We start from the raw sequence: 13,030 nt of genomic DNA, 5'->3' as shown, positions 1-13,030 counted from the left end.
ATACTCCTCCACTACCAAACTCCCATCAGCTTACTCAGCCAATTTCCATGTCATCAGACTTAACTGATAAAATTAAGTGCACATTACACTACATTACAAGCTGTAAGGTATAATACTATCTCTGCATTGTTTATATCTTCTGTCCTTGCTAAACCAATTTTGTAAATTTGTTTATCAACCATTGTTGAAGAAAATCCCCCAGGATGGGTACATCTTCCAGCTAACTAAGTGATTAAAACATAAATAAATGTTCTGACATTTATATTGATCATTTCAGTGATATGAACAGATGACTGGGCTGTAATTCAAAGACTCTTGTCATTTTTTTAAGTTTGGTATGTTGTTGAGTTTTAGATCTAATATAAATCATTTAGCAGACAGAAGTTCATTGGTCAGCAGCACAGGCTTGCAAGCCTGTGCAGTCAGCATTTCATGCTGAAACCTTTTATTCTGTAGTATTCATTATATTCATTTCATCCCTGGCATTAGATCTACATTTATGCTCAGCTGTGCACATTTCAGTTTAACTTGTAACTATGGTTTGCATCTAGGAAATAATGTCTTTGACAAGCTGTGTCATAGCTGGGAGCAAAGCCTTGCAAGAACTTTTGTTTTGCTCTTGGAAGAAATACTTCCATCTGGAGAGCTGTTGCACAATATGGTTTCTGCTGATTTAATTTCTCTATTTGCTTTGGGTTTCTAATGCCATGATGGGAATGGACCCCATTCCTAAGTCTGTATAAAGCTACTAATGTATCAGCAAATGTAGGAATCAAGAATGCATTACCAAATTATTGCCTTCTGTTTGCGGCCACAAATGTGGCATATTAAAATAGCTGAGTGCAGCCTCTACAAAAAAAAAAAAAAAAAGTGGCTTCTGGACATGACATCACCATCCTCAGAACCAAAGAAGCCTTGGGAGTAAAAAACTAGGTTAATGTTGCTGTTGTAAATAGTATCTGAATCTATTTGATAATGGATTGATTTCAAAATTCGATATTATTAAATGTATATTTGTTTCCCAAATCATGAACTCTTACATGTTCTCTATGGAACTATTCTGGAAAAGGAATTAAATCCATAAAATGTTGGATGACATTTCTCTTGTTTCAGTTTGCCATTTTCTGTTAAGAAATCTCATTTCTACATCTTGCAAATAAATTGAATGTACACATCATGTTTACTTATCTCATGTTAACAAATGATTACAGTCACACTCTGTAGGCTAGAAAATAAAGTTTATTTTAAAATAACAAAATAAATAATCTACTGTACAATGCCACAAATAAAAATGGCTAATGCTTAAAATGTAATCCTGAAACCTGGCAAATAGGCAATCCTCTCAGTTGACCAGATATGAGTTATGACCTTTTGCTGCATCACATACCTTCCTATAGTAAAAGACACAGCAGCTCAGTGTTTTGAAATGAAAACATGATTCCTGCCATCCTGTTCCACATTAGAGTGAATTTTGTTATGACAGCATGGATACTTATTCAGATACAATAATTACTAATCACATCTGGATAGTCAGGTAGTCCAAATAAGAATATTAAGTCCCTCTTTACTGATGATCCGAGATAAGCAGACAAAGGGAAAAATCACAATGCAACAGAGAACTTGAGCACATATGAATCTAAGTGGTGACCATGTATTAAATTTGGAGTTCTTTTATGACTGCGACTCCACTATAAGAGTCTCTTCAAAAGTAGTGATCATACCCCTGGTGTTTTGTCAGAAAATGGGAGTGCATTGGAAGTTTTCATTTAGTTTGTGTACTGGCTGACCAGATACACTGTTTGTACAAGCCATAAAGGCAGCTAGTCATACTTTTTTCATTACTTTGCGTAGATTTTCCTCACTTTTGTTTCTCCACACTAAGGTTGCCAGGATTCTACATTTTGCAGTCTGGACAGTGAGCATGCAACAGCTATTTTCACAACCTGCAGCACTGCCTTTGAAAGGACAGCTGTAAACAGCCGTAAACTTCACGCTTCTGTATGCCTGTGTCAGGTTCTCAGTTATTGTTTTCACCCTTTCAAAGGAGATGGGTATGCTGAATCTTTAATGTATCTCATCTCCATCCAATGAGAAATTCCTAGCCATGAACCTCATATTCCTGTATTTTAAGGTAGGATGTTTCAAGAGATGCTACGATTGTTGACAAAAGTGCAAAGCAGAATTAGACGGCATCTGTTTAAGTTGCTCCTTAAAAATTGTTAATTGGAAAAAGATGTAAAATGCATTTCACTTGTGAAGTGCCCAGAAAGGTACAAAAAGGTACATAGCTTTCAAGACATGATGTCAAAGCAAGCATGTGACAATTGCATGGCATTTTCACAAGCATGGAAGGGGCATTTAAAAATAAATTCTAGCATAAACAGATTTCTTTCATCTGTTTCTTAAACATTATGTCATCAATTTTGGCTGTAAAAAATCAATTTTGTTTGCTAAAAAAGCAGATGGCACTAATTGAAGCAGATATGAAATACTCAATGGATGAAATAATGCTGTGATAGTAGAGTAAAGTAAGCTCTGCTGTTGATTATTAGTTGTCAGGTGGGGGTCTGTTAAAGAAAACACAACTTTGCCTGCAAAAAGTAGGGGGTCAGGAGCAAAAACTAAGCATATAATTCAGTCTTCATTAAACTGTTTCTGAGTGGATTTGAAACTCACCAGGTTCCAAGAAACATAACATAAAATAAACATTTTTTAGATAATCACATGTTGCCGCAGCTTAGTAGGATGTTGTAGCACCATCATTTCACTTTTTTGTCATACCAGGTCAATAACAACACAAAAAGGGAACATTTCTCCTGAGTTTGTTGCCTATCTTTTATGAGGTGAAATAGACAGAGCATCTTTCAACCTAATGTAAAATTGTTTTAACAAACTTGAACCCCAGAACTCCATCTTAATTCCAGCTCAGACCATTAATATTATCTCAAACATCATGCAGGCATGAACCATTAGTAAGTGGATAATTAAAGTAGCAATGTTGTTTTGTCTGCAAAACATATATACTAAAAAAATGAGAGGAGAAAGTACCTAAAATAGTAAATTACCACGTTACAGCAAACATTATATGTTAACCTGATATTGTTTCATGCTTTCATGGTTTACCTAATCTTATTCTTTATCATAATTTCATAGAAGTGGTTTGGATATTTGCAGTGTCACTTACAGTTATCATGAGGAATAATATTAGTAAATTGTTGTTTATAGTGACATGCCATTGATCTATTCAGAGTTCAAGAAGGACTTTATTTTCAGCTATGTTGTCTAGATTTTTTTGTATACGTTATATACTTAAGTACACATTATAGGTGATGTTTTTTAAGTAACTTTATTGTGTTGTGGACTAGTCAGGGATGTTAGAGCCACAAATTGATAAATTAAAAGGCTGAAAGTATACACTGCACATACAGAAGATGTTGCCTACCCTCTCCATACCTACTCCCTTGACTCATGGGAAAAAAAAGCACCTCTGGTCAGGAAGTGAGGAGAGAGAGAGAGATGCAGAATACAGAAGTTGTATAATCCAAATGACCTCTACTGGGCACTACAGTCTTTTCTTGGGAACTGATTCTCTCAGTCTCCCTTTGCCTATGAGTAAATCACTCAGCCAGAGGTCCATGGTTACTCCTGAAAAGAAGAACCTACACCTAGCGCATTTACTTAGGTACCAAAAAGTACAATTGCAGAATAGTCGATGCAGCATGCTCAGTGATTAGGTTATGTGTTCCTACCTGTTGTAGTCAATATTAGAGGAGACAAAAATTGTTATACTGACATAACTCACTATAAAAATATGAGCTGTTTGCTTAATATGGTGTTTCAGTTCCTTAAATGCTGTGGTGGCTAATCTGTCTATCACATATGTAGGACTCCTGCCCTGCTAAGTAGACAGACCAAACAATTCCCCATTTATGTGCCGCTTAGTCATATTTTACTCTCATAGATTAAAATGTATCTGAATGTGGCATAGGTGCACGCGCACGTGCATGTGTGTATGTGTAAACGCACATGAGAGAAAATATATGTGTCCATTTCAATGTGCTATAACAAAAGTCTGTGTGTATTTTAAATTAGCAGTGGATCCAGTATTCTTCAGAAAAGTTGTGTTTGGTATCAGTATTTTCTCAGCAGTTTTATTATGACTAAATTATAATTGTCTGTATGTATGTTTTGATGAATGGTTCTCCATTAAACAGGAATATTTCTGTCTTGTGCTGGTTACTAGGTCTTAGATAGAACACAACGGATGCATATAAAGCACTGATATATTGTCACCAAGATAAAACACTGTAACACGGAGGTAACTTCTGGGCACAGAATTTTCTAGCAATGCATATCTTCTTCACATAGACTGTGATTCATAAATGTGTTCTGCAAATGGGTAAGGCTGGTAGATAGTATAAAAACACACAACAGAGCTCTTCGCAATTTGGAAAAAGTATAACAGTTCTGTAGTTTGTCAGCATACACTACGGCATACCTGGAAGAGGACAGGTGCAAAGTAGGTATGTGGATGAATTTAAGCATCAATGTCTGCAATTTACAGAACTGTAAATTGTAGCACATACTGTGTAGGGAAGACAAAGACTTATGGGTGTAACACTGTGGATGAAAAACAGCAAATGCAGCAAGGATGCCTCTGAAGCCCCAGAAATACCAGTGTTTTGCTCAGCAAAACATAGGTGAGCACAATATCTGCAGACATCAAAGTAGCAATGTCTTCAACAACAGATGGTTATTATGACAGCAGAAGAGCCCTCTCCAGACATTCCACTGCTCACAAATTAGTGTTGCAAACTGCTTTCATGTAGATGCCACAGTCAAACACAGCATTTAGCATTGTTATCTCTATCTAATGCATGATTCTCCAGTTTTGTGCTGTAATTTGTTTTGTGTTTTTGCAGAATTTGTATCTGTTGTGTAGATTTTCATTGGCTTTTCAGGATTCCTGCCATATCACAAAGAAAGGCTGTCTGTGAATTGGTGATCTACCAAAGTGTCATTAGGTGTACACACTGTATGCGAGTATGGTGTCCTGGGATATTCTGTGCTTCATTCAGCATTGGTTTGTCTATGTTATACTTGCTAAGAGCTGCTTGAGGCCCCAACTTCCCAAAACCCTGAAACTGGTTAAGTGGGTAATCATAAAATGAAATAATATTTTTATGCATTGTTCCTCATTATCATTAATTACTTAACAGGTAATAGTAGTCTTACAATTAGAAAAGTCATACATCACCAACTGTTAGGACAGAACCAGGAGCTAGGGACCGTGGTGTACTTTGAGCAGAAAGAGCTTGTTGTGAGTTAGAGAACTATAGGGAAAATATTGAACTCTTCATTTTAGATTGGGGAATCAATCTTACAAGCCATCATACTTGTAAAACCTTAGGAATAAGATGTTCAGTTAGGCATTACTAAAAAATGTCCTTAGTGAAGATGGAATAGTTGAATGTTCATTTCTCTCCAGATGAGTTTTCACATAAAATAGCATAGGGTGATGATTTAACTCTCCTAAGTCCTTGTGTATGGAGGTTGGTTGTCACTGTTATATGTGATACCCATTACTGTTTTTTGTAAATATTATGCATATTACTGGACTATTTGCAGCATGTGCAAATAACAGTAAAGGGCACTAAATGCAGAAGTGGTACTGACTTACCAAACATACAAATAATGACAAAGTGCTGTCAAGCAACTTGTGCTCCATAATACAAAAACATGAATGTGGCAGCATGTGCCATACAAGTTTGGCAAGTGTAACAGGTACTTAGCCATTTTCATGAATGTATTTGTAAAGCTCATGTGGTTTTATGACTGAAACCTTAACTCTTAAATCTGCTTCCAGCTTTGCTTTGAAAAGAGTTTTCCTTTATCTTGTCCTTAATAACGTTGGAACTGGCAAAAATACAATAAATATGAATACTTCTTTGTTTAGAAATCTTAACTACACTCCAGTGTATGTAGGCAGAATGTTTAAGTCATACTAGTGCCAGAGATAGAGCACATATATATATTTTATAGAATAAGTACTAAAGGTGTACTGTGTGCTGTCTGTAGAACCAACAATATGGTGGTTCCACAGACAGCACACAGTTCCAAGTGTAGACCTGTACCGGATAACATGCCTTTGCTCTTGAATATATTCTGAAAACCCAGCAAGAACACTGTTTTTCCCTTTTGGGGTGGTAGTTTACTTACTTGCAGAGTTTTGTGGCAGCAGGCAACATCTAAAAATTATACTCCTTGATCTACTACCTATATATAGTCTACGAGCTGACAGCTACTATGAGTCTGGGATGTGCCCAGTTTTATGTTGTGCAATACTATATGTTTTCCTACTACAGTGGACTCCAGCTTATATTTGGACAAAGTCAGTGCAAATAAATGCAGTTAAGTTAAAATAAGATTCTACCTGTATCTACTAACATTGTATTGTCACCTGGCTAAACTGCATCTTCCTATTTAATATACTACAAGACAAATAACACAGTTATTGCTTAGTTAATATTAATTTTGCACAGAGGTTGGAATCTTCTCATTCCCCTTCATTCCTTTTCTTCTTAGGGATAATGCTGCCTGTTGGTTTCCTGTTCTTCTTTGGTGCTTTTTCTGCGTTCTGCTGTTGCAGCTGGAGGGATGGAGGACACCTGACCAGCATCTAATGTTCCGTTTTCCAACTCTGTAAAATCCAGAAACACAAGCACACACAACTTAGCAGATTTCAGTGATATCAGAGTACATAATAGAACTGCCTCAAGCATTACACAGCATTCCCTTCCCTGCTTCACCGTCTAGCAAGTCTTTACTCTAATAAAGGGAATTACAAGTTGTAACCTCTCTGTATATATCTCATCCTTTAATGTGTTGTTCCTGGCTACAGCACCATCAATAATTTATATTTCACATAATCTGCTGTTTCAGTGCTTGTATCACCAAAGTAGAAATAAGACATATGTGGAAGTAGCACTGCTTTTTTTCATTGCTGTATTTGGAGAGAGGGGTAAATACATTAAAATACTATTTTATATAAACACTACCATCCCTTAGAAATCACAGTATTTTTAGATTTCTTTTAGATCACAGAACAAACCTTAGGCATGACTGAGTATTACTACTGATAATTCTTTTAGTATTTACATGAATTAGAACCTTGACTTAATTTGTACCATCATCCCTTAATATTTCATACTCTTTGATGCTGTCAGCCCTCTGTCATTCACCAGTGATCTGAGCTCTTTACCTTCCTTGCACAACCATTAATACTTTATTCTGTCATCTTTTATGCATGTTTATCATTTGTTAAAAACAGACTGCACAGGGAAATATTAGCAAAATAAATGGTCGTAAAAAATTCCCCAATGAGCTAATAATTTCCTGTTTACATCATGTTTAGTATTCCATGGTTAAAAAAGTATACATCCCCCTCCTGCTACCTACTCTTGTCTCATACCACCCCCTAACAGACGCAGACCCGCCTACAGCTCAACAGTGTGAGCACTCACAGGAAGTAATGTGGGAGTTGAGAGCCATCTGTTGTTATTTTTAGTAGCTGCTATAAAGAGGAAGTTTGTGTTGTAAAATTGTGCTTTCACTTCTTAAAGCTTTCTTTCCTTCCTTTAGTTTGAGGCTGCTGTCACTATTATCTGAAATAATAATACATTACTTTGGGAAGTTTTTTGCAACTGTATTATGCAGACATTGTGAGGAGAGTGTATATTAATTTGATTTTAATTAAATACTTTTTTTTTACTTAATACCTAGGAAGTACTTTTATTCCTGCAACACCATTTTGTGAGATTTACAGATTAACTGTCTGCTCTTACCTAACAAATTGCAGCCCTCCAATGCCAGCTATGTAGCATTACTGCTGATGACAACTCACTGTCATGACTCACCCGCTGTACTCACCCAGGGAGGCAATGTACCTCCTTCATGTTCAGAAAAAAATAATTGCAGTTCACTGTCCTGAAAACAGGTTGGTAAACAGCTCAGCTTTTTTTCCCTTTTCCAATCTGTCTAAAAGGACCTTTTCCACAAATGCCTGCGTTCTACAGTAATCCAGAGGCTGTTTATCAGCTTGGCAGATTTTTGTCATGACAGTTTTTTTCTCTTAGCAGCTGCAGTGCAATTAGTTTAAACAAAGCATCAGAAAACCACTTTGGGAATCCCTGACTGTCAAAAACTAGATTACTACATCTCATAAGAGATAAGGCAAAAAGACACAGGAAGCTTCACCCCCACATCACCAACATAACTTAAAAGAAAATCTTAACCACTAAGCCTTTTCATGAATTTTATTGTTTTTCTTGATAGAAATAGTGGTGGTGGTGGAGTATACAAATAGAAAAATTGCACTAAACCTGTGATTTGGGCTTTTGCTGTTTGAGGACAGGGACTGAGTCGCCCAATTCGTTCATGTGACACCAGCCTAGCCAGACGTAATCCCTCATCCATCAGTGTCTGCTGCAAGAGATGTCTACTCCAGCTGCTGTGTGGAGGGAGATGGATCGTGATGTCTGATGAGGTTTTAGGTGAAGAAGGAGAAAGCCTAGTGCATGGTGCAGAACCTGAAAAGAAAGAGAAGAGAGTCCTAGTTATACACTGAATGTCAGTCTCTTTTGTGTTTATTTATAGTATCATTTTTTTATTGTTTTTCTTCACTTTGATGCAGCTGATCATCAACTGAGTGTTTGGTAATGCCATTATAGAAGTACCAGCTCTTTATTTGTCAACGTATAATGTCTGACTTCTAGATGGTCATGGTTTCCCTGTCTTGAGATAAAGCAGTGTGTTGGTACTAGCAAAGTATTGTGGAAATTACCTTACACACACATATTCTCAAGTTTCATTTTCAAGGGCACATGCTGACATTCAGCCATGGCATTTCCTATGTGGGAGTTATTTGTTGAAGTAGAAGTTTGTGTTGCTCTGTCATTTTTGGCAATGGAAACCAAAGTGTCTGTACAAAATATACAATATAATTTAGGAAAACTATGTGCTTTTGCTGTTTGGCGTGTATATAATGACTTTCTTTCATTGATACATAAGAAGTCCCTAAGTATTTTATACTGACAGAGGAGTACTGTTACTAGTGTACTGTGTTGTATAAGTGACTGACGAAGAACCATACGTATCCAGTTATTCTCTCCACTGAAACCTTATTCCTGTCTGCATGCAGCATTAATTATATTTGCTGTGTAAGACTGAAGCTGCAAGTGTCAAGTGATTAAACAAACATTCTCAGCGACATTCACAATTACATGCTACACAGTAGTCACTAGATTTTATCTGCTTATGCTTTCATTTTAAATGGCAAAAAAAGTAAGATTTGATATTCAGTGGGATAGCAGGATAAAAGCTGATCCCTTTCTATCAGTTAGTTTGTAAATTTGATGTCTCTGAGAGCTAAATTGTTTTGCTTGTATAGTGTTACCATTGCTCTAATTGTGATGCTTTCTTTACAAGTATACCAGTATACTGAACAGTCATTGAATTAGTGGTGCAGCACACACACACACACACACACACACACACACACACACACACACACACACACACACACACACACACACACACACACAAACACACACACACAATAACACATAATCACACATCATTTCTGTGTAGGTTGCATAATATTAAGGGGAAATGCAGCCTCACGTAAAACTTCATTTGGCCATATGTCGGATACTGCCTAAATTTGCCATACCACACAGTCTGCTACATCTAACAGTTTGGAATTGAGAAAATGGGATTCAAGAAACTAAACTGATACCATCAAAATTATACTTGCTGACACTTTTCAGGTACTACCAAGACTTCTACCAAGATGCTATGGTTTGTCTTGGTTTTGTGGGGAAAGGTACACTTTTCTTTTGGAAAGATGATATAAGATGCTCACTTGGAAAAGCTGTTTGTAAGGCCTCAACATTCCTTCCTGTTATTTTTATAGTCAGATTTTTCTGACATACTTTAAATATACCAGGATGTCAAAATATGTAATAATCATTAATTAATTAATTAATTAATTAATTCAATTTCTAATCCATTTGAAATGGTGAGGTTGGCAATAGATCAGACTTCTCTTTCCCCAGCAGCAGTCTGATGTATTCTGGGTCTCCAATGTATCCTGAGTCTGCCCTGGGGTTTCTTCCTAATGGGCAATGACAGATAACCTCTCTTGGCAGATGTCTATGAGGCCTCATCACAGGCTGCTTAAAGTACCTTGGCTGATACCTCCCAATATGACGAAGCAGTAAGGGTACCCCAAAATCCTCCTAGATCATCAAGTTCAGCATTTAACACCTAGGTATGAGTAACTGGGCTAAGACCATTTTTGTCCGAGTCCCAGGCACAAAGGTAATACAGTGATAGCAATATGTAATAATAAATAGGTACACAGATTCATTAGTAATACAATGGAAGTATAATTAAATTACAGCTGATAGATAATGAGGCAGTTCAAAGCTTATACAAAGCCACTTAATAAAGTTGAACAAGCATTCTCTACTATTTGTCTACCCTTAAGTAATACACATTTAAAAACCACATATGATTCCTGTTTATATGTGATAACTGATAAGCAGTAACCACTTCCTGGATTAGAGACAAAAAAGCACTTTTGAATTGTTTACACCATTACATATGACAGTTCATACATAGTAACCACTTTCTACACTAGAGAGAAATGTGTTTAGAATAGTTTATGTAGTTACATATTTATACATACATCTCTATCACGGAGAGAGAAAGACAGAGAGAGAGAGAGAGAGCAACCTACCCTGTAAAGGTACATCATTTCTGCTGCTTCTATCTGTAGTCTGATCCTTTTAGTCACTACTCAGAACTAATGACCAGAGGTGAAGGAGGGGACACTAACTGACTGGTAATCTATGAGTTTTGTGCCTTGATCCATTTCATGGTTCCCTACTGCAATACTTTCAGTACTGCCGATGCTGCACCCATCTGTTGGTCAATCTCCCAGTATTTTCTACCTTCACCCACTCACAGGCAAGATGTTAAGATACTTAAACTCTTCCCACTGAAGTATCTGCCTCCCACATGCAGAGAGCAGTTCACTCTTTTTAGCAGAGAGAGAAAACAATGGATTTTATTTGGAGGTGCTGATTTTCACCCTGATAACTTTACACTCGGCAGCAGATTGTTCCGGTGCACAGTGGAAATCATAGTCATTTGAGGTAAGAGAGCAACTTCATCTGCAAATAACAAAGATAAAACCTCACATCCCCAAAGTGGGTGCCGTCTTAACTTTGGCTATGCCTTTATACCCTGTCCATGAAAATCACAAACAGGAGGGGAGGCAAGAAATACCTTTCTTATAGACCTATGACCACCTTGAGCATGTTCTTCTTGATGCCAGGAATATGGAACCAAGTTTCATTCCTCAAATACAGGGACCAAATTTGTCATGTTATAGTGGCTGTGAGATCCATACTGTTGTAGCATTTCCCATAAGATGTTTTAATGTACACAGTCATATGAATTCTCCAAGTCCAAATCACATGTAGACTTACTTGCAAACTCCCACGATTTCTCCTATACTTGTGGAAAGACAAAAAAAAAATGCATCTAATGTTCCATAACCAGGACAAAGATTCACATTGCTTCTCCTAAATCAAAGGCTTCACTGTTGGAAAAGTCTTTTTTCCCGTACCTTAGCATATCATAAGCTCTTCTATGAGGCTGAGGGGTGTGATACCTTTACAACTGGAAAACACCCTCCTGTCCCCCCTTTTTAGAATTTGGGATCACGTCCCTTGTTTAACATTTGAGAGGTAGTGTCTAATCCTTCCACACAACACTATAAAGACATGTTAATCATGGTACCCCAACAATGTCCAATGCCTTCAGCATTTCTAGTCAGATCTAAGCAACTCTGGCAGTATTTGCCCCACTAGAAATGTATAATCATTGTAGTGATCATTGAAATGGATCAAATTTCACCACCTGCTTCTGATGCTACCTTCTCAGAGGAGGGTATGATCATCAGGTCCAATAATTCCTCTACATGTTTCTTCCACCTCTCATCAATGCCCCTAGTCAAAGTCAACATTTCTCTACCCTTGCTGAGAATAGCCTGGTCAGTACCCACCTCACCCACCCAAGTCACTTGATAGTTTGCCAAAACTGATTTGGAAATCTCTGAAATTAATTCCTCATAGTGTTGCCAAACTCCTGCTATATCAAAGCATTTGCTTTGGTTACTGCTGTAGCTGCTGTTCTCCTGACTTGGTGACACCTATCAGTGAAATCTAGAGACTCCATTCTAGCACTGGAAGGAAGACCTCTTAATTGAATCTGACACTTTCCCTTACCTCTGTTGTCTAGCAGTGCATCCTAGGGTTACCCCAGTGACATGTGCTGACCACTTTTTAGCCACAGTATCTTGCCACTGTCTTAGCTGTTGAAGTTTTGAACCAGATCCCGTCAGACTGCATGTCTCTAATATCCTCAGGCATACAGAGAAGCTCCTCTGGAGGAATTATTCATGCACAGAGGCACTAGCTACATGTTTCTAGGATACCCTCACTATATATCTTGGTCTCCTATATCTGTTCAGCTGCCCCCCTCAGCTATCTGACCCAACTCTCCATAAGAGAGATGACCATTGAACAGCAAAACACCTCTCTTAATTTGAGTATCCATAACCAATCCATAACAAATGGTCCCAGTTATACTAATATGACTATAATGTCATCCATTAAATTATCTGGCCCAAGGGTCTCTGGTGCCAAGTTTACTCACAAGCATCCCAATGTTTGAACACAATATTTGTTATGGATAATCCATTAGCAGCACAGACATCCAAAAATAATCCACCTTTCAGGTTTAGATCAGGCAAACCTTTCCTCACAGTCATACCTGTCCGGGTACCTCCATTGTTCCCTGCATGAACAGTGAACTCCCCCAACAGATCTGTGAAGACTGGTAGAAAAGGGTGAAGGCTGCCAGCCTAGCCAGATAGAATTTTGCAGATAATTCTTTCACT

General features: G+C 37.5%; 1 protein-coding gene across 2 annotated transcripts in view; it reads right to left on the bottom strand.

Moving 5' to 3' along the window:
• Positions 1-1,221: 1,221 nt before the first annotated feature.
• NAB2 (NGFI-A binding protein 2) overlaps positions 1,222-13,030 on the bottom strand; it is a 120,354-nt gene continuing 108,545 nt past the window's right edge. For both annotated transcript variants that reach the window (XM_044083656.1, XM_044083657.1), the window contains exons 6-7: positions 8,382-8,588; positions 1,222-6,700 (exon numbers count right to left, since the gene is read on the bottom strand). In XM_044083656.1, coding sequence (XP_043939591.1) covers positions 6,582-6,700; positions 8,382-8,588 — 326 coding nt within the window. In that variant the 3' untranslated portion in view covers positions 1,222-6,581. The remainder of the gene's footprint in view (positions 6,701-8,381; positions 8,589-13,030) is intronic.

This window comes from Protopterus annectens, chromosome 9.part0, assembly GCF_019279795.1.
Source record: "Protopterus annectens isolate FY-2018-M chromosome 9.part0, PAN1.0, whole genome shotgun sequence".
NCBI lineage: Eukaryota > Metazoa > Chordata > Ceratodontiformes > Protopteridae > Protopterus > Protopterus annectens.
The sequence above is the reverse complement of the archived record's forward strand: the minus strand, read 5'-3'. Positions and strand labels throughout refer to the sequence as shown.